The sequence below is a fragment of the Actinia tenebrosa genome, unplaced genomic scaffold (genome assembly GCF_029948245.1).
Source record: "Actinia tenebrosa isolate PJP-AT-01 unplaced genomic scaffold, QUT_ActTen_1.0 PGA_scaffold5__44_contigs__length_20552954, whole genome shotgun sequence".
In the NCBI taxonomy this organism is placed as follows: domain Eukaryota; kingdom Metazoa; phylum Cnidaria; class Anthozoa; order Actiniaria; family Actiniidae; genus Actinia; species Actinia tenebrosa.
Window position 1 is genome coordinate 2,690,657 of NW_028292582.1, and position 27,823 is coordinate 2,718,479.

Genomic DNA, 27,823 nt, shown 5'->3' on the forward strand with positions numbered 1-27,823 from the left:
ACACTTAGTACAAATTCCTTCACATATGTCCCGCATTTCGATGCGGTTACATCATACACAGATATCCCGTGACAGATATCTTTGTCCGGTCTTAAGATATTCTTCATCGTGGGCAACTGCAATTATTGACCGGGACGAGTCATGTGCGTGGCATGTGACGGGATGAATGGCACAATGTTTAATATCAGGGTTCGTGCTACTCCTTGGAATCCTTGAAAAGCCCTGGAATCCACAACCCATTTTTAAGTGCACTTGAAAAGCCCTTAAAAAAAGCAAAGTTGCTGGATACTCCTGGTATACACCTTGAAAATGCAACGGTTACTTATTTATTATGATAATCTACTGTAACCTAATTTTTGTTGAAAATCCATTTATTACTTACGTGAATAAGGTTGTTAACTTATATGCTATTTTCCATTATTTTACGTCGATGATATGGAGCCTAAAAATAACGTATTGTATCTATGCATTGTTCAGAAGAAATTCACAAGCAAAATTGATTCTTGATAATCATAAATTTGGACCTTGAAAAGTCCTTAAAAAGTCCTTGAATTTTGTGTCGGAGGTGTAGCACGAACCCTGAATATTGAGTTTAGTAGCCTGGTATGCCAATAGCAATGCCAAACTGTACTAGTTCAATGCCAAGGTTAGAATGAGTGGCAATTTAAGACATGTAAGATTTATATATTTTTTCGTTATAAATAGTTCACAATGCCCATTGCAATTTCAACATGCATCAGCGCATTGCCAAGGTTAATATATCCGCAATCTAAGACAGGCTACTAGTTTGATTGATTTATTGATTGATTGATTGGGAATAGCTTAATGCAATGTCAAAATACATCAGACAAGTGCACTGCCAAGGTTAGAATCTGAGATTTAAGACATCAGTGTTAGATTTTCATTCAGATGCTAGCTTTGTCCTTGAGTTACAAGTGACTAGTCTCTTCCGCAGCCGTCATTAGTTGTGAGGATCTTGGACCGAAAATAATGATGGCTGTGGAGGAGACTAACAACTGACCGCCTTTAATTCGTCCAAAAAGTTTCGTTCTACGCTAATAACCACTCGCAGTCTACCCAAAAGGTCTTCACGTTGCTATTCGCGCAAATGCTCCTATAATTTTTTAAGTACAAATTCCAGCAAATTATAATCATGATACTACCACATCAACTGCGGTAGAGTAAAGGCGATCCTTGGACTAGTCTGCATAGCGGCTCTGAGGGCTTTGGCTACCCTTGAACACGCAGCGGTAAGACCCGTTGAACCGAAAGATGATTGCGGAACAAAGTCCGCTTGGGTTTCAATCAACCGTTTATTAGGTAAAAAACGTTTGACCTTGATACAACAGGATAATGTAATTGTTCACATAACCTTGGCAAAGACCCAATATGCTGTAAAAACAAAACTTATTGGCCATCTGCGTTAAAACAGTTTTTCTTATGAGTAACCGAACTTCGCGATCGGACGTCCTGGCAACCATGAGGTTGAGGATGAGGTAATTTGTTTGTTATTGCAACTTTTGCCTTGATGGTGGCCGAGACGGCCGAAAGCTCGGTGTTAATAAAACGAATAAAATGAATCAGTTCCAATGCATGCAGATACCAACTTTGTTTATAGAGTATAACACTTGGAAGGAATTTAACTGAAGCTCGTGGTCCTCTTTTAACGTACGTCTTTAGTCGATTAGGGACGCATCATCATCATCATCATCAGTCGACAAGCTGAGTCGACTTCCGTTAACGTACTCAGAGACACTAGCTCTAGTTCCTCTGTTCTGGCACGGGAGTCTCCATCGGGAGTATGTTGGCTCTGAAGCACTGCAGTGGCCTGAGAAGCGGACTCTTCTTTGTACCACGATAATCAGCGGAAATAGGAGGGATTTTCCCATAAATCTAAGATTTAGTAGGGCGGTCCTTTATATAATATTCCTAGAGAGATTTTGCACCCACATCAATAGCTTTGTATAAGCGCCATCGAGACGTTTTCCCAGTTCCTTATTGATGGTTCACGTTTCTGCTCCATTAAGAAGGATGCTCTCAACACAGGCACCAAAGAAGCTGATCTTAATGGGTGTGTAAATGTCTGACTGAGGGACATAGAGCCCAGTCACTTAGTTAACTTGGTCATCCGAGCCACCATTTGTAGATGTAATTACAAGAAGCACCTTCTCCTCAGTTATTTCAAAACACTGAGCGTTGGTCCGACCGGCACTCACGAACCAAGACCTCCCGCGCATCAGAACGGACGGGCGGCGGTTTAAACTTTTTGTGGCTACTGCCTCCTAATGAACTAATCATCGCACAAATAAACAAATCCAGCACTATCGTGCAAAGTCATGCTAGTTGAAGTAAGTAAACCTTATTTTCAGACAATTCATCAATGCTATTTGTTACAGCTTTCATTTGGCCTTTTCTAAACGGTGGAATGAAAGGTTTTGTATGATTTTTTAAAAACTTTTTTTCGCCCATTGTTGGATTCCCCCCTCCTCCCTCAGTTTCTATTGCAGATTGTAGGTTGGTTATTGGATCGATCATTCGCCTTTTTTTCTTTCTTTCTTTCTTTTTAGTTATGCAAATCCTTGGAATGTTATACCACTCGCCAAGGTAGCTGTGTGTTAGTTTGGACATAGTTCATTTCTATTCCCTGTGCACCCAACCTGCATGTCCCCTGGCTTCATCCCTGATTTCATGATGCCTTTTAAGGTTAATTTGCTCCGGGATCATTATTTTAGGATTTTTACTTTTTAATTTATTTAAGTTAGACCATACTTCCAGACATCGAGTGCTGAACCGTCGTGTGGCAGCGCTAAGCACTCATTCCTTTCCATGTCGGGGGTGCGTTTAATAAGACTAAACGGAACGTGCATCATTGTAAATTCGATCTGATTGATTTAATTTGACTTTTTCATGTACATATATTCACACTCAGAAACTATTCACTTACACAGTGAAATAAGCGGATATTCTATAAAAATTCGTTAAAAAATTTATTCGACTTGTCTTCATGTCAGGAGTCGGGGGCATAACAAGAGGGGGGAGGGGGGGGCATTAGGGGCACGTGCACCCCCTTCCCTGCGTAAAAGATGAGGCTGCATAACTGCACACTGCACGCTCGCGCGTTTTCTATTTCTTTACCAATGTCGGTTGAAAATAAAAAATGCAGAAGACTCTGGGCTCGTGAATGTCCTCGCGGCCATCTTTCTTCTTTCCAGACCTCCTTTCACTTCGGAATCTCCAAAGGAACCCCATAGGTGAGAGTTACCTGTGGAACAAGCTAGAAGTAACTGGAGAGAACCTGGCGAAAAACCGGTATCAGGCTACGTCGATCCGGTTCCGCCACATATGTGATATTGCAGGTTTATCAGCGCACACCACACCCTGGCTACCGCTCCCAGAACTATTCCACAGTTTCCTTACAAAGTCTATTTATTACACTGCATATGTGATGTTTTAAATATTATGAACCGCAATGCATTTCACTGCCACTTCCATTATGATTCCTATTCGCCATACACAATATGCATGACCCGGTCGTGCATGGGTTGGATAGCGCTATCCGGGATAAATCCTTGTCCAGTGGATAGTCGATATTCATATCCAATAGATTTATCCACTGGATAAGATCTGTATCTATATCTGTCTGATAGTGCTATCCATCCATCGTCCTAACGCCGGGTCCATATATGTTTCAGACGAGCGTGTTTGGAGTTAGCTCGTATTACTCAGACTCGGTACGCTCTTCATAACATCGTCTAAGTCAGCGTCTAAGTCGACAGTGGAAGATCGAACCGTTGTGAGTTTATCGTTCACTTTTTCTCGTTTTAACTTTTTAACATCACGATATGAAAACCAAGAAACCGCAAAGCGCAACATGGTAAAAATGCGTAAAACTCTGCCCAACTAATCAAGTTCGAAACCAAAATGGCTTACTCCGACGGGAAAACTTGAAAAAGAAGCAAAAATAATCTTTTAAATGTGAATTGATTCAAATTAACCACATCTGTTGTTTTTGTTGTTGTTGTTGTTTTGACAGTATGCGAAATTATTACGGCTTCCAGATCAGCTTCAGAGCTTTCTTTATCCAAAACCCGCTTTGATAGTTGATGATCTATGGCTAATGCTACTGTAAACTATTTATACAAAACAAAACTCAGACTACTCTTGTCGGTTCTTAAGAAAGCTCTTGAATTTCATAATTGTTTTAAGAAAAGTGATGAATTCAGCTTAAGTGGTATGAGAAGGTGGTTTCAAATAGATAGAAATAGCAGATGATGCAACAACTATTGACACCCACTGACAAAACAAATGAACTTACACTTCCAGATATCATAGGAATGTTGTGCGTTACATAAAGGAAATAAACTAATCGCGGGAGTAACGCTTCTGGAGGAGGGGCTAAATGGAAAGATGTTGATGAAACCCATCTGCTGACTGGATATCGATTTCCGAGAGCTTCATTTTTACAAACTATCCGGAGGAACATACCCACTGACGACTTTTCAGGCCGCCGAGTCGACACCCTTCCACTGCTAATCCTGAATCAACCCCAGGATACAAGTAGTGACTTGGACTGTTAACACGGTTTGGATACGCGGAAAAGGTGGATATTTTTTGGAGCCGTGATCGCATTTTAAAAATACAATGGGCTCATTTCAATAAAATTTATCATCTAGAGTTTGCCTTTGCGGTGAACGCTCGTCAACTAAAAGCTTAAAAACACACTTCAGCACTATATAGCCAGAACTGAGCCACAATGAGCCGCAATCATGTGCAAAACCTCAGCCCACACGGAAACTGCAAGATAGGGAAACAAAAAACAATAATGCAAGCAAAATATATGAAATGATTCCTTTTAAGTTTCGTAATGTTTCATAGCGTAACTGAAAACGACCACTAAAGTTTCGAATAAGCTTGACTAAGCAGCCGAAATGAAATAATTTTACAATTACTTTATTTATAAACATTCGTTTAGAAGGCCGATGTAAATTAAGCATCGAGTAAGACTAAGTATGTCTCATGCATATGCAATATTTTAACCTCGATAGCTGTATTCAAGTAAGTCCAGAGCTTCTCGAACACGAGAAGATAACCACGGGGGTGCGTTGTACCCCTCCCCTCCCCATTCACTCCTTCTGGCCGGCAACGGTCTTGTGATTGTGACAATCAATCGCACACGGTTCCACATGGATTCTCCAAGGGCGCCAGGACAGACGGATTGGATTTTAAATATGTGTGATTGTTTCAGTTGTTCGTAGATTTCTAATTGAATTGATATATGTTTGTTTCTAAATGGATACTAAATAGTGTTGCAAGCTTGGCACGGATAGTGCAGCGGTAAATACTCAGAGCGTACATCTGATTCAAACCGGAAAGACCGTTGGTGGACGTGGTAATTATATTCATATCGTACGGCTGATTCGAACCAGAAAGACCGTTGGATGGAAAGATAAGTGAACACTTTTTAGTATCCATTTGCAATTTGCATTTGGATTCTCTGACAGTTTTCCGAGTCAAAACAATTGGATATGACACCTGCGAAACCGGTTACCAGATGACATTCTTTCATAGCTCTCGCTAATTACTGAACAGGTACGTTATTCCAGTTTTTCTTCTCATACATTTGATTAATGTTTAGTTTGAAGGTTTCGGATGAAGATGTCAGTTCATCATGCTTCATGTATTGAACAATATATTGGACCAGCCCTTCCGTTTGCTTAGGCCCGCTAACGTCAAAGGAATTATAAATTACCATAACCGGAAGTCCACGTCTATTCCCGCTTTAGACTAAATGCACTCTATTCTTAGCCGTTGTTTTATAAATACGTTTTCGACACACCAACTTAAATAAGATTGTTTTAAATAATTTTGTAACCATGCGAATTATGCTTTTTTTTAAAGAAAGTATCACTAGGGCGCGCATTGTGCGCATATTAAAATAAAAAATATTAATTTAAATATTTTTAAGACAAACCCAATTATTTTTCAACGCAATATTTTAAGATGAACTCTAAACATATTTTTTGTTGACGTTTTTCAACTACAAATATAAATGCGTTGAAAAGTTATATCGCCGTAATACGGTTCATTGCGCACGTCACGTGACCACTATTTGAATTTATGAGAGCACAAATCGAATACCAAGAAGTAATATTAGTCGTTACGATTGTTTCTATCATTTGGGGAGTGTTTTATTTAAGTTGGAGCTATTTCTTTATATTTTTGGATTGCATAAGAGTTCCTCGAAAACTTTTTTCGGCTATTTCAAGATTGAAGTATTTTTGTCGTTAAGAACACGACGAACCACCTCACGTCGTGCGATGTAAGGAGAATCCAGCCTTCGTTATACAACACTATCTTATTTACATACAAAACCAAGAATCTAATTTGAGGGAGAGTCGTGCCGTCAACCAACTAGCAAGAAATACAAGGTAGATAAAAACACAACTTTGTATGATTTATTGTCGAGATATGTCGAGTTTTTTGTTTAGTTTGGTAGATTCGTGCCCCTGTTACTATAAACCACTGAAAGCTTGTCTAGTCAGTTTAAAACTATATACAGCTTCAATGACCATAACGTTTAAAACTTATAAGTAAAATATCAATGCTAGCCTTTACCAACTGTTTAGATAGCCCAATGTCTGTAGTAAATTTATTTTTAACTATTTCCAATTCAAGATACAGTAATGCTCTTCTTTGCTGTGCAAATAAATTTGAAGCTTGGTAATTTACGAGCTTTGCCTTGCGCTGTGGGAATATAAAGCTTACTACCCCCAACTGAATTTGCTATGTAAGCTTATATCGTTTTTTTAAAGACCTTGAAATGATGTAGCTCTAGCCTAAAACGATTTCAGTTTACTTGGTTTACAAGCCTTTTATATAATATTGTTTTTAAAGTTTAGAAATGGCATCTGCTAGACTCTTGTCACTCATACGTCCAACTTTGTAAACAAACTGTATTCCAACATTTGATAGTAAAATTAACTTTCAACTCAGTACAAAAGAACTTTGGACATTTGAAAATCAGCCAGGACAGTCATTACACGTCCTCAGAAAATCCTGCTTTTAATCCTCGACTTTTTGCAAAAGCTATCCAAAGTGTAGCTAAAATTATTTAGAAATAAAATAGAGCATTTGTTCTCGTGGTTCTAGCTTTCAAGCTTTAGTTATTCCTTGATTACCGTCAAAAAAGGAACCTAAATTTTCCATTTGTATTTCCATTCAGTGGTGAAACTTTGATTTATCACATAAGCTAGCTTCTAAGGATTTGGAGTTCGTGTTTTTAAAGTATTAAAACAAGAACTTGAATGATTTCCTTGAAGAGTATGTTTATAAGCATTTTTGCATCACTCATTGCACAATTGCAGTAGCCTCAGGGTTTGCAATTGTTTTTCATTACTTTTCTTTACAAATAAATACGATTTAATTATAATCCAACAAAACTTGATAAAAGCTTAATTTTTTTGTTTAAATCAAGAAAATCGTTCGTTTGTTGGCGAGTGTTCATGAATTTTTTTCGGCACTACTTCGATAATTAGCTGCCACACTTAGACACGCGAAGGCTAAGAGGACTTCTGCAACTATTCGATAATGACTTTTGCTTATAAATCTTTCCTTAATTACAAAATAATTTGAAATATAGAGGGAATATTATAAAACTATCTAGCAGAAAATGTGGTACTCTTTTGAAGCATGGCATGCTAATAGTATTAATAACTGCTCTAATTTTTTTTCTTTTTTCAAAATTATATTAATATTGGCCTTTTTTAGCATGTAATTATTTTTATAAGCTTATATTTATTTTCTTTACAATTGATACCAAGTATTTTCGTAGTAATTACATGTACATGCTTGTAGTGGTAATTTCTAGCTGCATCAGTGACAATCTATCGTTAGCTATGCATTAGGGTCAAAAATATATGCCAGTGGATACATTCATAATAAATGATGTAGTTTTATACAAGACACATTAATTTTGACATCTAAAATTTATAGTCAAAGCATGATTATGTTTGGTAGATGATGGCTATTTCACTTTCCTTAGGGTAATTTCCAAGTTCTTAAAAGAACTGAAACATATGTCATATTTATAAATGCACATGTGATATTTGAAAGATCCTTTTGGACAAGGAAATATGAAGGTGAAATTTTCATGTTTTTGTTTTTGTGATAAAGATGAAAACGAAAATGCCTAAATATGGGTATTGGGGAAGTTCATTTAAGCTTTTATGTATATATTTTTGGATGCATGTAAAGTAATTCCAGATAGAAATGCTTTGGCATAAGATTAAACGTATCTAAGAAAAACTGGTATATGATAAATGAGTTCTTTAAATACATATGTTGATAAGTTATTTCTAAAATAAGTTATGAATTGTGCAAATAATATAATGTGAACTTGAGTATTAACTATTGAATTGCTATATTTCATGTTTGCAGACACTATATCTAGTCATGGACACTAGCTGTGGTCTGAGGTGCATATTACAAGTGTTGATGACAGCTTGTCTGATCTTATACTTACCTGTCAATGCATATACCTACTATAACTGCTCTGGTAAGTATGTATGGAAGTACTTTATGTAACATTAATCTATTTACAATATTCACTTTAAGTTAAGATAGTTAGAAGCAAGAAAAAAATATATATGTATACATAATGGCATATTATATAGGTAATGCAGGTCTAAAAAATATTTTCTTAACTTTATATGGTACCAAAAGTAAATACTTGGTGATATATCATTCAGCATCCTTTTGACTTTGAGAAATCCTGTATCAACCTTGGAGAAACTATTGTCCTAATATCAAGTTCATCATTCAAACAATAACATGCGTTTTTTTTATAAGTGACTGGTATCCTTTAAAAAAAACACATAGGCCCCAAACCATAAATTCGGAATTCCTAATAATTTAACACCAATGATTTTTATATATCTTGTTACTTGTGGCAAGTTAGATATTTGGAATCCATAAAAAGAAATAAAACTGAAATACTTATAAAAAAATAACTTTAACTTTGTTTAATTTCCTGTTAAAAATTGGGTAGGACAGCCAAGGCATTCTGATTTGAAGAATGAAAATAAAATATAAAATAATGGAACATTTTAAAATATATTGTAGAATGTCAGAGCTTCCCATCCAAAGAACTGGGTATTTCAATATCAGATGTTAAACGAATCCTGATTGATAAAACAAATGACAAGGTTATTGTTGGAGCAAGGTATGTATATTTGTTGATATATATATATATATATGGATGCATCCAAGTACATTGTCAGGCAAAATATACATGTCTTTATATAATTATGAGAATGTGGCATTGCCTCATTCTGATTGGATGTGATGTCTTGTAAGTTTATAAGTCTAATGTGATTCATCAAAATTTAGATCAGATACACACAACACATTCATTCAGTGCAAGTCGATATATATAATATTATATATGTCACATATTATGTCACAAACAGGGTTTTCATTAAGTTTCTAAATAATAGTAGAAGATCTTTTTTTATATATTTTTGGGGAGGGGGGAGTGGGGAGGAGGGGTGGGGGGAGGAGTGAAAAAAAAAGGGTAATCTTTCTTGTATACATACAGCACCATCATGCAATGTGGCTGAGTACAGTATTTGAGTATCTGAGCATAGTACTGAGAGAGTGGATTGATTTGCCCTTTTGGGGGCCTGGACCTGGGGGGGGGGGGGTTGGCACAATTGTAGTGGGGTTCATTCTAATACCCAGACCCTTCTCACCAAAAAATCAAAGACTCTGGTAACGCACAAACTGGAAGACTCATATTCTAGGTCATCAGATATGTGCATGCTCCACTTATTCTGACTTCCAGTATAAATTCAAACTGTAGTGTTTTTCTTCAAAAGAAAAGCAACCAAGCTTATTTATACGTTGTTTTTATGGACCATTTTTTTTGTCTGTGATTAATATTCTGAAAAATAAGTAATTTAGCGAGACCCTAGATGTGTAAGGTAAAGTATTCAAATTTCAACTGTTGACTGTAAAATCAGCAAATAGGAAACAGATGATTATGCAAAAAACTTAAACCAATCAAATTAATGGTTGATTTGTGAGTTACCAGAGTCTTTGATTTTTCATTAGAAAGCTGAGAAGGCTAGTTTGGGTAAAGAGAATTTAGTAGGGTTATATTATTATTAGAAAGTGGCTATATCCATATGATTTTGCAAAACCCCCCTTCCCCCCCATATTTGCTAATAAATTAAAGCCCCCTTAATAGAGTCTTAATAGAGTCTTAATAAAAGATTAGATTAATATGAAATCTAAACATGATATAAACTAGAAGCACATATTAGCTTTTCCATGTAACAACCCCACCCACCAATCTACTGCTTCCAAACTCCTCCTCAATCTACCTCTGTTTATACATGCTATGTTGGTATGCTTTTATTCTTAGGGACTGTTTGGTTAAATTAGAACCATCACTATCAAGTGCTAAATCAAGTTACCAGGTATGTTGTAGACTGTTAACAGTCCCTCTTTTCTCTCTGAACTCAGTGGAGATTTTTTCCCTGTTTTGTAAGTGCACAGGAACCCTAAAAACTTTTGCTTTACTGAGTCTGGAGAAAAAAATGGGACTGCTTGATAAGTCTTGACAGTCTAGATAAGTTTACAAATCAATCTCATACTAGGATGGTAAGAGGAAGTACTCTAACCATGACTTGTACCATCATGTCTGACTTATTTCTTTAATATTTTTCCTGTAAGTATGCCAAGCTATCTCCAGCTGATGTAAATGTTAAGCAGTGTCTTTCAAGTGGACAACCAAAAAAGGTTTGTCATAACTACATCCGCCTGCTGGTTTTTAATAATAGCAAGAAAATATTTGCCTGTGGAACCTATGCCAGAAATCCAAGATGCTGGAGATTTGAGGTAAATACTAACTTACCAACTGACTGACTGATATATTACTGAACATTGTACCATTTGTTATTTCATTGGTATTTTGTGTATTTTTTTAGCCAACTGGACCCTTTTCTCCGACATCACAAGATGGAGTAAATGGTTATACACAAAGTCCAGGTTATCCTGATCAGAATGTAACAGGAGTGGTAGCTGGTTAGTACCTGTATACTTTATATATATATATATATTACAATAGGACAGGTGAGGGGAAACAAAGATAGCCCAAGTTGTCTTGATTAGAATGTAACCAGGGAGGTGTACCTGGTTAGTATAACACTTATGTAACTCAGGGTAATAGTGTACTTCATGACCAGCCAACACGTGTCGGCCGAATATCGCCCGACTGTTGGCTGATAGTCGGCCGACTATTGGCCGTTATTTGACCGATGCTTGATCGTCACTAGTGCCGGCTGGTCATGAAGTACATGATTATTGCAACTAATACATGGACTGTACACACTTAATTGCAAAATCATTGTCAGTTCAAAACATAGAAAAAATAGTTGAGACCAAAAGGTACATGTAATGCTGAGCAATGACATAGTTATCATCTGATGTATTCATTTGAGATACACAGTCAATATGAAAGGTGTTAAAAGCTTCCATGCTCTCTGTCAGTGCAATAATATTTATAACTAGATACATCTATAAGTCTAACCTATTTCCAGTGTACCATTTTGGTCTCAGGTTCTATGTTTTTGCAACCTGACAATTATTTTGTATTGAATGTATATGGGATCATTGAAAACCGATGCAAAGTAAAAGACAACCAATGCAAGCAATCCAGTAAAAATGTAACTAGAGTGGTAGTCAGTAACTGCATGTGACAGGAGAGAGCAAATGATGATGAAGAGAGGTGTTAGTATTGCATGTAGACGTGGTCACACCAAGGTCACGGCACTGTCTGACCAATCACATTGTGCAAGAAAATAATCAGCCAATGCAAATCCTAGAAAAACATTCAATGATCAAATTGGAATTTTTAGAAGTTGATTTTTGTAGAGAGGAAAACTGGAGAACCCAGAAAATAATTCTTGGAGCACAAAAGAGAAACAAAAGAAAATTAACTCAACTCACGAATGAAACGATTGAACCCAGGTCGCAGTGGTGAGAGTCAAGTGTTCTCACCACTACAACACCCTTGCTTCCAACTAGTGCTTTTATTGACATAATGCATGATGAGAAGGAAAAAAACACAAATTGGATGGTTAATAATAATATAATGATAATAAATAAGATTTAATATATATAAAAAATATATGATACATATAAAACATCAACATAATATTTTGACCATTTTTATCAACAGAGCAATTTGCCAATAAAGAGTATATATATACTGGAATCAACCTTAACTATGGCACAAGGTCCAGTACCATTTACAGGAAGTCCATAACTGACCCTGATAATGACTTTCTTAAAACTGATGATTCAGAACTCTTCTTAAAAGGTATAGGCATTTTACTTATTGTTGATAATTCATATGTAATAGCATCCAACTGAAGTCTTTTAATTATTCTGATTGAAGAACGATAAGAAGTCTATCAATTTCATTATTAATACAGTTGCTTGTTTGAGGAAGTTGTACTTGAATATACCTTTCCCAAATTCATTTTGACTAGTCACAAAATAATGGTAAAATAAAGTCAAGGTTGGACTTGATGAATAAAAAAATCAAGTTCAGTCTCAACTTCAAACCATTGTTTGGTGGTCATTTGGTGGCAATTTCAGGAAAGGTCTATTTTTCCAGAAAATTTCTGTTTTGACTTCTTCATTTTATAATTATTTTCAAATAATGTGTAATTCCAGAAATTATCCATACCCCCCTCCATGGAGAAATTTTTTTACGCCCCCCCCCCCCCCCCCCTTCCCCCTTGACACATGCAAATTCCATTTTATCTTTCATAGGAGCTTTGTAATTTTGTTCTTTCTCTGACTTCCCCAAAATTCCAAATTCCTCTGTTGGATACAATGTCACTTTTGTGTCGTGAAACTTAAGGGGTAAACACCCATAAATAATATTGTATTCTGCTGACATTTTTATTCAGCACCTGCAGCAATGCCAAATATTTAGTTTAGTTTAAAATTTATTTCAAAGAAAATCTGAATAGAGAACTTTAATTATATTAATAGTATGAAACACAATACTACATGTTGACTGCATCTTGGACCAGAGATACTGTACAGATGAAATTCATCTTCTCATGTTGAGAATATTATCTTACTCGTTCGCAGTGTTCACTCATATGATATCACCTCGAACACTCCATAAAATCCATATCACCAATTGGCCATGTGATGTCCTCTATAACTCCAAAGTTGAATTAAAAGTTTTCATTACTTCATATTATTATTTTTTTATTTTCTGTAATACTTGCATGAAAAGTAAAAGTTTTGTTTACGCTGTCTCTTTAATTTCTTGTTACTGTTGCTACTCTGCATTGTCAACATGTCAATCAACCCAGGAATTGGCATTAATTAACTTTTAACATTAACATGGAATTAATATATATTACTATATCCTGCTGTGAGAGGGTTTTCAAATCCAAACCCTGTGGGGTATTTTACTAAAACAATACAAAACATCTCTGCATGACATTTTTCTCCTAAAAACGGTTTGCTTATAAATTATAATATTTGGTGTAAAAGTATTACTTGGATGCTATTGACAACACTTGAGACTCATCCATTTACTGATTACACACAGGGAACCCATATTTAAAAAAAATAAAGTGTAATGCCTTTCACTTTATTCTTGTTTGTAAGACATGAAATTTTTAGCAAGTATCATTAATTTTATTGGTAATTGTCGTTGCTTCAATAACTATAGTCCTAAGCAGTCCCACTATATTAACAATGATATTTAGACCAAATACTCTGCATAAGAGACATATATTATTGAGATATGCATTTTGATTAAGATGAGGTAGTTGTTATTATTATGATTTTATACATTGAATAAATATCCTTTCCATTTTTCACCAGATGCAAATTTTGTTTCATCTTATACTGCTTCTGATAACTTCATTTATTTTTTCTGGAGAGAAGAGGCAATTGAAGCTCAAAATCATGTAAGTCATTTTACAGCAATTCATGACTGAATGAATCATGACTGTCTGAATGTTCATAGACTGAGTCAGTTATGATAATGTTGTCTGTCTTTTGTCTTGTAGAATATTTATTCTAGAGTTGGAAGAGTGTGCACTGTAAGTATGATGATGTAATTTATAAATTTAGAAATATTTGAGATACTAACACACTAGCTCTCTGATTGGTTGAAATGCTTGAAAAGCCATGTTTATATAGCAGAGGACAGAACATGTGCTCAGCTTGAACATTTAGAGAATTTTATTATTACAAATGCAATATAAAGCGTTTGCTTTTGCCTTGTATAGTGATATAAACAACAAGGAAACAGTGACATTTTTGAAAAGTTATAGAAATCCTTGGCTATGCCTCATGTTTTTTTACAACATCTCTCTTGCTCTTACCACTTCCAGCATGTCAGCATGTCATATTATATGTAATATATGATTGAGTGTACATTATCATCATCATCATCACCATCATCAAAATCATCATTGATCATTACCAATTTTATGATCAAGGCCTTGAAACAAGGTTGATAAATGTGCTGATCATATTTTGATTTATTGACTGCAATTTGATTTCTCGCCATATTGTTTTATCATAGTATGATGCTGGAGGAGCATATATTTTAACGAAAAGATTTACTTCCTTTACTAAAGCAAGATTGTCCTGCACTGTTCCTGGTTCTGTGGACTTTAGCTATGACCATCTACGTAAGTCTTTTCAATGAATTTTTTTGTTACCACCTTTGACTTCTTCATAATTATAAATTGTCATTCTTGGCAACTTCCTTTGTTATAAAATTAAATATTTTGCTAAACTAATTTTACACTATTTTAACGAAATTTTGCAAGGAAATCATGTTTTAAGTCACTCTAATTATTTTGATATTTCATTAAATAAATCATTCACCATTTCTTTCTGGATACATTCCTTGAACAAAAGGACTTCACAATCGCCTCATAATGATGACAAAAAACAAAAACTTTGTGTAGTTTCTCAGTTTTGAGTATAATGAATACTCAGTAACATTCTCTTTTATTTCTGCTTCTCAGTGGTCATTAATTAGCTTTATTTTATCAATTGATCAAATTGAAGTCGCTTAATTTTCGCATCATATTTTTTCACTACCCTTTTTGTTGTGCCACTTTAGTTTAGAGATAATTTTTTTTAAATAACCAAAATCATGAAATTCAAGGTGATACAACAATTTCACGTAATATGCCAGGTTCGAGTTCAAAACTACCAATGTGTTTGTTGATAACAGCTAGTACAGTCTCATGTACATAGGGTTAGCCTTAATTTTGTGTAGAATAATTACATGTTACTGGGTCAAGGTCCATCTAGTTTCAAAGTGTTTATATCTTTGAAGTTGGGCATTCTTTACCGTTGGTAAAGTTGAATATTACTGTTGGTAATTCTGATACGAGACTAACCCTGTGTAAGTGAGTATGTAATCATGGAACATGGCGGTGATTTGGGTTTCGAAACTGGTGTATTAGGTAGCTATGAATGATGGGCTTCCTGTGTCTTTGTCCACAGGGAGCCCAACTATAATTATTTGATTTGTCTTATTTCTCTCTCAGAATCTACATTCAAGTTCAATAACTCTGTATCTGATGTCTACATCTATGGTGTATTCACCACACCAGAGTAAGGAATCTATCTGTCGTGATTATGCTTGAAATGTAATATATACTAGTGGTCTAGTAGTTCTGGGGGGTACCTTTGTGAAAAGAGCATAGATAATTATTTTTTTAAATTTTTTAACCCCTTAAAAGCAGGTTTGGGTGTGGTCCTGGTTTAATTTTATCCCTAAAACATACTTCTACATACCACATACTACATACCTACCACAAGATAAATCATTTAAATCATTTAAAACAAAAATCATTGACAATGTTATTGAAACACACACTGAAAGCTTATAACTGATATCCAGCTTAATGTTTGTTGGTCACCAATGGCCCTAAAAGTAAAAGATACCACACATGCCAGCTTTTCCTTTTTCAACCCTAAAAGAGGGTGCACTTACGATTTTAACCCCTAAAACATTGTACAATCATCTTGCCCTTCATTATATGGGAGTACCCTGCAACCTCTGGACCTCTCTCTTTTGGAGATCAGAAACTCCATTTTACAGCAGTGCTTAAGGAAAAGGAAAAGGGAGGGGTGGTATGAACAATCCCTATCCATGGGGGAGATATCATATCTATGTGTCACTTTGTCTAGTGTAATTTGATGTTTGTGTTTTTTTTAGAACTGGTCTGACTGGTTCTGCAGTCTGCAGATACTCTTTGAAAGACATCCAGTCACTATTCAGCACCAGTAAATACCTAGAAGAAGTCAAGTTGGCAGATTCAAAAGATGTTACTTCCAAGGCATGGAAAAGTGTAATGCCTTTACCAAATGTCCAAGATCCAGGAAGACCTAATGTATGCAATAGTAAGATTGTTATTTATTTCTAACTTATGAAGTTCAAAGTGAAATATGGAATTAAAATGTTTGTTTCAGTGCACATCCAGTCTTGATACCAAGAACTATGCTACTGAAACAACCACATTTGCTAAACATCATCCCTTACTTGCAAGTCCTGTAAAACCAAATGGAGGAACACCTTTGTTTGTCATGCCAAATGTCAGGTAGGTGAGACTAATAATATTAAAAGCTGATATTTTCTAGTCTGATGTCATGGTTATGGAAGTTTTTATGATCAACTTTGAAGACACCTTGGTACCCAAATCAAAATGTATTTTGATTCATAACCAAACCAGTAGCGAAATACTTTACTAGTAGAAAAATGACATATTTTTTATACCTTCAGGTTCACTCAGATAGCAGTTGATAATGTAAATACTGGATCAAAGAATCAGTCCATCCAAGTGGTATTCCTTTCTACAGGTATAACTAATAAGTAACTTAATCAACTGTACTAGTATGACACAGGAAAATATCTTGTCAAGATCAGAATATTATTTGACTCAAATACATAAAATTCATAAACAGATAGTTTAATTAATATTAATAGATTATTGTTTCTCTAATAGATAATGGCACAGTTTACAAACTGGCTCAAGATCTCTCAGGAGGAAAAAATGCCAGACTAGTGGGACAGATTGATGTTTTTAAGGTGCTCTTTTACGATGAATTTTATAATTAATCGCAGCTTTCTTTTCACTAACCTTTTTCACATTTTTATATTATTACTGTGCAGACACACTAACCGGGACCTCTTGAATAAAACTGGCCAATCAGATAATGGTAAACTAGAGAGAAATTGAACTGATAACAGTGTTAGCCGATCAGATTATCACGTTCTCATGCTCTGATTATATCAATGAGCTATCTGATTGGCTGGTTAAAAATATTGAACTAAATGTCACAATATGATTGGTTAATGATATTAATTTATCATAGTGGTCCTGGTTGGAGTATCCCCACAGTAAACCAATAACATTATTTAAAACCAATATTGATATATTATCTATCTTTTCAGACTTCTCAACCAATTTTAAGCATGAAGCTGTACAAGGTATAATAAAATAACTGTCATAATTCTCGCAGTCTGATTGGTTTGGAGCGTGTGCTTTATGAGAGCACACAGCATGCCTGCAAACTTTCAGTTGCATCATTCTTATCCAAAATCATGGTTATTGTAATTTGTATTTTATAAATGAAATGTAAAATGATTTTGAAAGCGTGCAACACTAGACTACTGTGTGCAGACACTTCTTGAGTGTTCTACCATCCCCCAAGTACTTTTTAACTCCACACAGCACAGCAAGCAATTATTGCATGACGTTGTTGTTGACAACCATTAGCATTGTGTTGTTAATTTGCCAACCATTATCACAATAGTTTTTACCAAGTTGCTTTTTCATCAGCGTATTTATCTTTGGTTGGCATAGTAAGGGGGGTTTCACTTATTAGCACATGGGGAAGTTGGCAAATTTGTAGGGGGTTATGTTATTTTGAGAAAGTGGTTAGGGGGCTTATCATATATTGAGGGCTGTTGAGAACTATTGCAGGATGATAAGGGGCATTATACAATTATTGTTACCTCTACCATGGAGGGGGTTGGGTTATCATGGAGTCATGCCTTAGTTTCTACTCAAATGTAATATACAAATAAATTAATTTGATGTTATTGCTGAATATTTTATGGATGTGCTATGTATTTTACTTTATTCTTAGGGATCACTGTATATTGGTAGTAGTTCAGGGGTCACTAAGGTTCCAACCAACAGATGTTCAGACTTCAAGACGTGCAGGTGAGATTCCATGACGTTTCAGAAATGTCGGAAACCATTATTTTGACATGGTCACTAGAAGCTAAGTTTATCTGAATATTTAGTACATATTCTAGACAATGTTGGTGTCCCCAGGCCTGATTAAATAACCAGAATATCCAGCTCAAAACATGGATGGACAAAATAACCCGCCCTAAGCATTTGTGGAGCTTGATAGAACGAAACAAAAGTTGGACTACAGTTGCCTGGGAATGAGGGCCAGAGGCAAAAACAGCTAAATAAGCTGTGATTGGCTAAAACAAAATTCACTCCTTGGCTGGACCTGTCAAAAGTTTTGCAAACTTTTTTATTTAGTAGTTATGTGTCATAACATTATTTTATTTTCAGGTCTTGTATTGAGCAAAAAGATCCTTATTGTGGATGGAGCAACAAAAGATGCACAACAAAAGATGAAGCTGGACAAAGGTGAGTTAAGCTTTCAAATCTCACTTGTTTCAAATGTAATTAAGTTGTTTTTGATATTGATCATATACTGATAACATTACAGCCAGTCAAAAATGACAGGCAAGGCAAAGATTTTACTAGTTGTACATTATTTTCTGATTACCTGTTATGTGTCATCTTTGCAACTCGTGGCCAGGGCCTTTTGTTTCTATGATAAACTTTTTCAAACGGGAGCGGGTTATCAGGCCTCAAGCCCAAACCTCAACCTGGAGGACTAATGGGATCACTCTTCGTCTTGGTCTCTACCCTTCAACCTGTCTGGCATGGGTGGCCCTACTAGGGGTACATGACTCCCGTTGGCATAGCTCTAGGGGTCATTGGGACATGCAAACCACCCCACCACAATAAGGTGGTGTTCCTGATCGAGCCATTATTTTAAGCCCATATATGAAACCACTTCTAATAGATTTCATTCTGTACTTGCTTTAGCCCCTGGGTTCAGGATCTTGTTAATGGAGAATATGTTTCTGTATGTCCTCAAGGTATGTAAGTTTATATGAATAGAATGTCATTTTGCTTTTAAATGTTCATTTCATTGAGTACAAATATAATTTCCCACATATGGCACTTTTTTTTGCATTCCCATCTTTTCCCATCTTAAATTAAAGACTGGCAATTCATAGAATATTAGAATATATGGGTTTGTGAAAGATCTTATGTTAAGTCTAGTCCATGTAGTTCATTAAAGAAAAAACAGCATGTAATATAATGGTTATGTTGGTAGGGATTTGGTTCACAGGGTTCAGACCACACCTACTTTCACCCCTAAGGATTTCATTGATAACAAAAGTGCAATATTAATATTCTCACAATGAATAATAAGGTTAATTAATAATGAAAGTACTAAATGTTTTTTTCCTCTAATCAAATACTAGCACCATTTAGCATATTCTTTAGCCTGAGTAGCGGCACTTTGAAGGGGGGAGAGGAGGGGGCCTAGGGAGGGGGAAGGGTCCTCCCTTCTCTCCCCTCTTCAAAGTGTCGCCATGCAAGCTACATATTTTTCTGCAACTTACAATGAATTGTAAAATAAATCTATCTTCTTTCTTTCGAAATGTTATTCTTTTCTAGAGCCTCCATTATGCACCATCAAAGCCTTGTCCAACAGTTCCGGTGGTGATGTGTCATTAGAGTGTTCTGGTACTGGTATACCCATCCCCTTGGTTACAGAATGGCAGAAAGATTCCCAAAAAATAACTGAACAAAATGGTTACAAAATCAAGACTTCAAACTCTCAACACTCACAGATACTTGTTATATCTAAGTTTGGTCTGGAACATGTTGGTGAATACCAATGTACTGTACAAAACAATAAAGGATCCCAGTACACATGTAACCTTCCAATCAAAGGTACCTATGTCTTGTATTATATAGATTGCAGTCAAATAAGTAAAGGAAATTGCACCACCTTGAGTACAATAATTATTCATTATCAATAGGTATGCTTGATCTTTTGAAAGTTCTTGTAATTTCACAAGGCTTATTGGACGAGTGCAATTTAAGAACTTTCAAAACATTAGGAGTACCTATTAATTATGTATTGTACCAGACGGTCGTGTGTTATATAGGGAGGAGAGGCCTACTGCTCACTTCAGTTGGTTCATTTGGATAATGCATTATATGGGAGATTATGGATTTACTACCTTAGACAAGAAACTTATTCTCCAAATTCTTAGACTTTTAACCCTGGTTCATGTTTGTAGACTCTTAAGCTTACTGCACATTAACAGTGCTTGTCTTTTTTTCCACACCTAGGTGATTACTGCGATGCTAAGTTTGCTATAATGTTGCTTCCGATTCTGATTCCTACACTAGTGTGAACCAGGCTTTAGTAATCTTTATGGATCATTGAGACTGTTAAAGATTAGAAGTTTACTAATAGGTTTGTTTTATTGATGTTATTTGCCAGGTGCGCTGCCAGTCATTTTCTCGGGATTCTCCAAGAGTCAAGACAAGACATACTTCTGGTGCAAAGCTACAGGAATCCCAAAACCCACAGTCTCTTTGGTCAAAGTTATTAGTGGAAGCTATAGGTTAATAGATTCAGATACTGTATCTGTAAACCAGGATTATGGGAACAGAATGTATTACTGTATAGCACAGAACACGTTTGGTTCATCAAAGAGCAGAAACTATACTATCAATGGTAAGTATGTGATTAAAGGGTAAACAACTGGAAAATTTATAGACTGCACAGCTGTCGGGGTGTCATTTTAAATAAACTTAATATGCTTTTAAATTAGAAGCACATCTAAAAGCAAATAAATTTGCTGTTAGTTGCAAAATATGTGAAACACCAAGACTTCGAGTTATTTGAAAATGTAAACCCGCCAATCTTAGTCTCCCTCGCATCCGTTTTTAGTGTCGGTCGTCACGCAACGCTCCCTCCGCACAAACGGCTGCTTGCATTCGAACTACATTCCTTTCTCATTGTTTGGATCGTACCAATGAGGTCGAGCGTATTGTTTCCCATTGAGCCAATCACAGTGTCCGAAAGTATAAACATGCTGAGTTTCAATAGAGCTGCCAAAGAACATCCTCGAAAGAAATCGGTGCATAATATTCGCCGTTTTCGACTTCACACCGTTCTTTCTCTTCTAGTGAGCTTATCTTCACAGCACTAAATCCTAAACTACGTAAATTTGAGACTTGGTCATCCATTAGACGTATTATTAGCGACCTTTAGATACGACGACGAGTACGAGTACGAGTAACGCTAAATCGTAGTCGATTTCCGATTTTTTACAATCTAAAGTTTCAATCATATCTATTTCATATATGATCAAGACTACGTTCTCGTACTCGTCGTCGGATCTAAAGGTCTCAATTAAAGGAGACACAACAACCACGATGTGACCAGACTCTAGTGTATATTTGTAGTCAAATACGAGAGGCAGAGCTTGATAAATTAGAGATTTGCCAAACCCTGTTGGAAGATTGTCAAAAATATCTTTTTTCTCTTCGACTAAAGTTTTGATAGCCGACTTCTGATGCACATTTAGATCAGGAATACAGAACTTTGAAGACACGAGGCCAAACATGTACACTTCTTCTATGAACGAACGAGTTGAGAATGCGAAATAAAAGATGCGCTGTGATTGGTCAGATCAAAAGTCCGCAAACGGTTCTCTAAATATGTAACCCGTCTTGTGATTGGCCAAACAATGAGAAAGGAATGTAGTTCGAATGCAAGCAGCCGTTTGTGTGGAGGGAGCGTTGCGTGACGACCGACACTAAAAACGTATGCGAGGGAGACTACGCCAATCTATGCTTTATAAATTTTCTACCTTTGCTTCCCTGACATCTCCTAACTCAAAATGTTGGCTGTATCAGTAAAAAATGTTTATAGTTGTCATACATTTCTCCCTAAGATCTGCAGATTCAATAATACATTACTCAATATATAAATATGTTTTTGTACGTTCATGCAAAAAGGTACAAAACATTGTGTAGTACTACTTTTCTTTAGTTTCTATTAACCTCCTTCAAACAATTTTTCTCTTTTCATTTCTTTTTGGTTGGGATCCCTGTGGTAGGACTTGAAGGATTTATATATAGCAAAGAGTGTCATGGGAGATTACGTTTCCTTCCTTGGTGAATGTTTAATCAGGTCATACCCCTTGTCCACTCAGGCTTATGTAGATACCCTTTGTGCCAAATTGAATAATCTACCACAGGTATCCCACTAAATACTAGATAATCAAGAGAATGAAGATAATCAACAGACACCTGTGTAACTGAAACATAATTTCTATATTCAATTCCAGAGAGAGTTATCAGTGTGGAAATAAAAATAAAAGAGGAAAATTGGACTGATTCATTAAAGGATCCCAAGTCACCTCAGTATATAGATATGTCAAAAAGACTTAAAAAAGCTGTAAGTATAACTTTTTAATTGCTGCAGTTTTCCATATTCTGCCAGCTCAGACATTCCAACAGCCTGTTGTGAAATTTGTTTTTCACTGCTGCCAGTCAAGAACATGTAAGGTACTGACTGGTTATTTTTGATTGCTGGCAGCAAAAAATCAAATTTTAATGTGCAGCTTCTAACTACAGAGTATAGCAGAATATTGAAAACCACAGTAATGATTGCATCACAATCATATACTAACCATTTAATTGATGATATATGCTTGATCTTATTTTTTTGCGACCTTTCTTTGGGTGCAGCCACATGACTCAAAATCCCCTGGGATGTAAATATCTATGAAAACAGCCAATGTTGGTTGGTCTAACAAAAGAAGCTAATGAGGAATGCTTTGCTATTGTCAACCAACATGGTGACTATGCACCCCTAAGAATAACCCCTGGAAAAACTTAAAATGATATGCCGTTCAAAGTCTGATGAAAACGTTCTGATACTATATACCTGGCGTTAGACTGAATACATTTTAGTGATACATGCTAATCATTCTATTGCACTTTTGGTTTTTAGATTCAAAGTGTATATTCACATGACACTGCTTTCTTGGACATCACCAATATATCATACAGGTAAATTATAACACACATTAATAAATGAGCAGATACAGGAATGGGCCTTAGTTTGATATGGAATTAAATATGCTATCAGTGTAACCACGACACAAAGTATTGGGCTGAATAAGTTTTAATAATATCATTAGCTATTCAGAGATTGTGGAAAAGACTGGGTTTTGAGTTGGCATTGCAGTGCATTGTGGGAAATATTTCCCACATGACATCTATAATTTTGTCCCTTACAACTTCCTAACAATGCACAACAAATTCAACTCAACCCAGTCTTATTCAACCTCAGAATGGCTCAAGTCTTATGCATGTCAGGTCATTGTTGTCGTGGTTGTTCTCTTGAATTTTTTTAAATTAATTTGTTCCAGCAAAGGAAGTGTAAATGCTGAGATAAGCATGAGATTTGGTGCTAGTCCATCAGATAAAGACACAGACCTACTAGTTGATTTACAAGCAGCAATAGAGTCTGGAAAAATTGGTTCATTAAAAGTACAGAAGACGAATGTTATGAGCAAATACAATAAAGGTAGGAGACTGTACATGTGAGGAGTTTATGATATTTTTCTAATGCATTTGCCACTCTTGGGTGGACGGTGTAATGCCTAACAGGTTTTGCAACCCAATTGATAAGGAAGTCAATAGATTGAATTAGAATTTAGAAGTTGATATTTGTGAAAGAAGGAAAAATGGGACAACCTGGAGGAAAAACCCTCGAAGACGGGAGAAAATCAACAAACAAAATACTACTCCAAGCCTAGCAGAACTCGAGTCCGGTTTGCATTGGAGAGAGGCGGTGCATTTTCTCCATGTCGGTTGAGGGTTTTTCTTTGGGTTCTGCACTTTAATTTCCTTCCCTCCTCAATAATCAACTCCTAGCTAAATTCCTATTCAATGTCTGGGCTTTCTCCTAGTTTGGAGCCTAGCTCTGTTATGATTGTCCCACACTGTGATACAACATCCAAAAGCTTAATAAATTAAGATTTTTAAATGTGTGTTGATAAGTAATGATAATTAATAGGTAATAATGTATAATGTATTGTTAATGTTTGCAGGACCAACACAGGGATATCGAAGTACAGGTAAAAATATCATTGTTTATCCCATTCATCTATAAATTAGCCATCCATCTAATAAGCCTTTTCATAGTTTAAGAATCGATTCCACTGCGCATGTGATTTTATCCCGAATTTCTTACCTTCTTTTGTCTAAACCTTCTTTTGTTCTTAATTAAACAAAAGAAGGTGAGAAATTCGGGATAAAATCGCATGCGCAGTGGAATCGATTCTTAAACTATGAAAAGGCTTATTGTTCATCTATCCATCCATCTCTTTCACCAATCTGCCCATCTCATTATCCCAACTGCCCACCCATTTATTACTTTTTCTTAATATTCTTATTTCTTCTTTTTATCTCAGGTGAAGGAATAGACCGAGGAGTGTTTGCAGTTGCAATCCTAGTAGCTATAGTACTCAGTATTCTAGTTGGTTTTCTCATGGGAATTAAGTTTCATCGTCAAGCAACCCATTCATGTGGCTCTCGGCAGGACTCCTCAATACATGAAGACAAGGAAATTCAAAATATTAAGTGCATAAAGTCACCAACAATAGAAGAAACTAGAAAATACCCAGATACAAGTATTCCATTAATGGACAGAGATAGTGATAAAGATATGTCTAATGATAATGATGATGATCATCATAGCACTGGATCAAGTGGTGGGAGAATAGTATACATACATAGGCCAGATCGCTCAACTAAACCAGAGAGAAATGTGCTCATTAATGGGAAAATACCACAGATTCATTAGTAAAGTCAACTATTATTATAGAACATATAAAAATATTTATATTTCATATATATATATATTATTTTTGAATTCATTTATACAAGTTTTTATTAATAACTTATTTCTAGAGCAACTCATTGTCAATAAGATTAATAATAAGGTGAGTATGAACTTCGCTGACATATAAATGCGTGTATAAATTACGTGTTTAGTGCTAATCAGATGAGTTTGGTCTTGCCTTTGAAGACTTCTACTTCTATTAAGGTTATTGAAACAGCTATTTTCAGTTGGGCAGTCTCTCCCTCCAATCTTCCTAGTTTTGCGTGCCCCACACTTTGCCTAATTACTGTTGCTAACTGCAGTCTTTGTTCCATGATTGAACTGAGCTTGAAAGTACCAAGGTTAAAACAACCAAAAGAGAGACCACAATGTTCTTGCTTAGTACCACAACCCTCAAACTGTAGTTCAATTCAGGTGTTTTCCGTCATCTGTTTTCCATCAAGCTTTCAATATTACAAGATGTCGTAAAGTTGCTGGAAGAGCCGCCATATTGAATTTCATTGATGCCCAGTGTTTCTCAGTGTTTGTGGGCATTTTTCAGGGTCTAATTCCTAGCAGTTAGCAGTTAGCAGTAAACATGCTAAAGGTCTCTGATAGAGAGTTTTAGATTGACTTTTTTTTCTCCCCACAAGCGGCAAACGTGACCACGTTTTCATAGCTTTCCTTTATTTTACTTTACCTTTTACAAACCTTCTCACCAAGCGTAAATACTCTTTTGTTTTTCTACTACTTAGACTTTTTTGCGATTCTTTTTCAGTAATTAAAAAGAATTTCTTACTGGTCAACTGACATTTCACATTTGCCGTGAACGTAAATCTAAAACTCTCTAATAACTAGAAACGCTCTGCACATTTGAGACCTTAAGAATTGATTGCCATAATGAATGGATTCTCATAGTAATTTAGGTAGAAAAATACAAATGAGTAATTTAATTAAATATTAATTAATTATTATCATTTTATTAAAATCGCTTTTGGGTATAATTTTGTAATAATGTTAAGATCACAAGCTGAAAGATCTTCAAAGAATGTCTGTGTTGGCTAATATTTATATTACTTCATTTTTCTGAAGATGTAAAATCTTGATAAATCAATTCATTTTTGAATTTTAGTCTGTAAAAAAAACCAGAAAAGTGGTAATATTTATACTAATTATTTTGTAGATTTTTGTATAAAGATCTAACTTTCTTGGTTAGTGAAAAATTTGGCCCATATTCGTTTGTCCTCTTTCTAGTTTGCTCAATATTTAGTTGAAGTTGTACAAAGAAAAATCAAAACTTTTTGAATGCAAAAATTTAATTGCCAAGATGTATATAATTTAGATATTTTCAGTCTACAATAAATTGTCTCAATTATGGTAATCAGCTACTCAAGAGTGATAAAAGCCATTCCAAGGTGGAGTAAAAAACTGGCACTGCATTGTGTGACTGCTTTAGTGGACATTCTATTCAAGATGGCATCTATCCCGTCCCCTAAAACAGTCCCAAAATAAACTGCAATGCCTATTCGACCTAATTTTTTACATGTCAGAAGTTAACTTTAGCCTCATTAAGGCAAGACACGCAGTGCAACATTGAATGCAACATAGCAGGCAATGTTACTGAAGTTAGATCGTTTTCCACTTCAGCGTCATTGCATGCAAACAAATTGTGTCCTGTGACATGGCTGCAACATTGATTGCCTACAACAGCGTGTGCAATGTTGCATCTGTGTCTGTAGCTTTAGTTTATTCAAGTTGAATTATAGGCTTTGCAGCTTTGCAAGATAGTTAACATTGGGAAATGGTTAGAGGAGGCTTAACCAGTAAAAATTAGTAATATCGTCAAGAAGCTACAAAATTTCTCTGTTGGAAATATTGATTTATCTCCATAGTTATCTATGAACAACCCAGTCTTTATAAGAGTGTATAATGATTATCATGTAAAAGTAGTTCAATACCATAGACTAAATAATAGTTTGTTATAATATTGTACTTAATGATTGTCGAGTGATTTTAGAGTGCAAACTATACTGTATATCAATGAAATAGTAGTAACTAATTAGTACAAAATAGCATCAATTAAAAAAAATTATTAAAAACAAAGAAATAGATGTGTTTAGTGCTATTTAGTTCTTTTGCTATTTTATGGATACAGCTATTTCAAAAAAAGGTTGAATACTGAATACTGAATAGTGCATTCCAAGACCGAAGGGCCCTGGGGGGGTACTCTGCCAGGATTTGGGTAGGGGTGTTCTGCTAGGATTCTGAAAGGGGTACCCTGTTTATGACAAAAGATATAATTAATTGCACTGAGTTCCTGTTTCAATTAACATGCCAGCTCGCGTATCGCTTTTTGAAGACCATAGTAACCAGTTTCAGGTCAATACGAAAGGAGAAACCCTGAGTATGACAGGAAGCGCAGGAAGAACTTGGAACTTGAGTAAAATTGCATACCCTGTTTATGACAAGAAGCTTGAAAAACCATACCCTGTTCAGCGGATCATCCCCGTAGTCCATATATGGCAGTACCCTCCCGGGCGAAGGGCATTGTGGGTGGGTCATAGTGACATTGTCTAAAATAGGATTAATAATAACTACCGGTAGAGAGTTGATAGACCTATGCTGAATTCGCTTGAGTGGCCACGAAACAATGGTTTCAAGTCAAGGTTGGACTTGATGAATAAAAGAATCAAGTTCAATCTCAACTTCAAACCATTGTTTCGTGGTCAGTCAA

General features: G+C 35.6%; 1 protein-coding gene across 3 annotated transcripts; it reads left to right on the forward strand.

Annotated features, from left to right (window-relative positions):
* The first annotated feature begins 4,997 nt into the window (after positions 1–4,997).
* Positions 4,998–27,196, forward strand: LOC116295533 (semaphorin-3D). Of its 3 annotated transcripts, XM_089037910.1 has the most exons (27): positions 4,998–5,055; positions 5,305–5,589; positions 8,437–8,554; positions 9,121–9,220; positions 10,424–10,478; positions 10,735–10,899; positions 10,989–11,085; positions 12,242–12,382; positions 13,918–14,003; positions 14,106–14,138; positions 14,627–14,735; positions 15,609–15,675; positions 16,283–16,457; positions 16,537–16,664; positions 16,847–16,923; positions 17,070–17,152; positions 17,519–17,554; positions 18,217–18,293; positions 18,660–18,737; positions 19,206–19,258; positions 19,848–20,126; positions 20,686–20,922; positions 22,544–22,653; positions 23,212–23,270; positions 23,633–23,790; positions 24,317–24,343; positions 24,680–27,196. In XM_089037910.1, exons 3-27 carry the CDS (start codon positions 8,452–8,454, stop codon positions 25,069–25,071), a joined length of 2,925 nt encoding a protein of 974 aa, XP_088894036.1. In that variant the 5' UTR covers positions 4,998–5,055; positions 5,305–5,589; positions 8,437–8,451; the 3' UTR covers positions 25,072–27,196. The 3 variants fall into 3 exon arrangements, with proteins under 3 accessions (XP_088894036.1, XP_088894035.1, XP_088894037.1); XM_089037909.1 differs by lacking the exons at positions 4,998–5,055; positions 5,305–5,589 and adding an exon at positions 6,111–6,428; XM_089037911.1 differs by lacking the exons at positions 4,998–5,055; positions 5,305–5,589 and adding an exon at positions 8,261–8,307.
* The last annotated feature ends 627 nt before the right edge of the window (positions 27,197–27,823 follow it).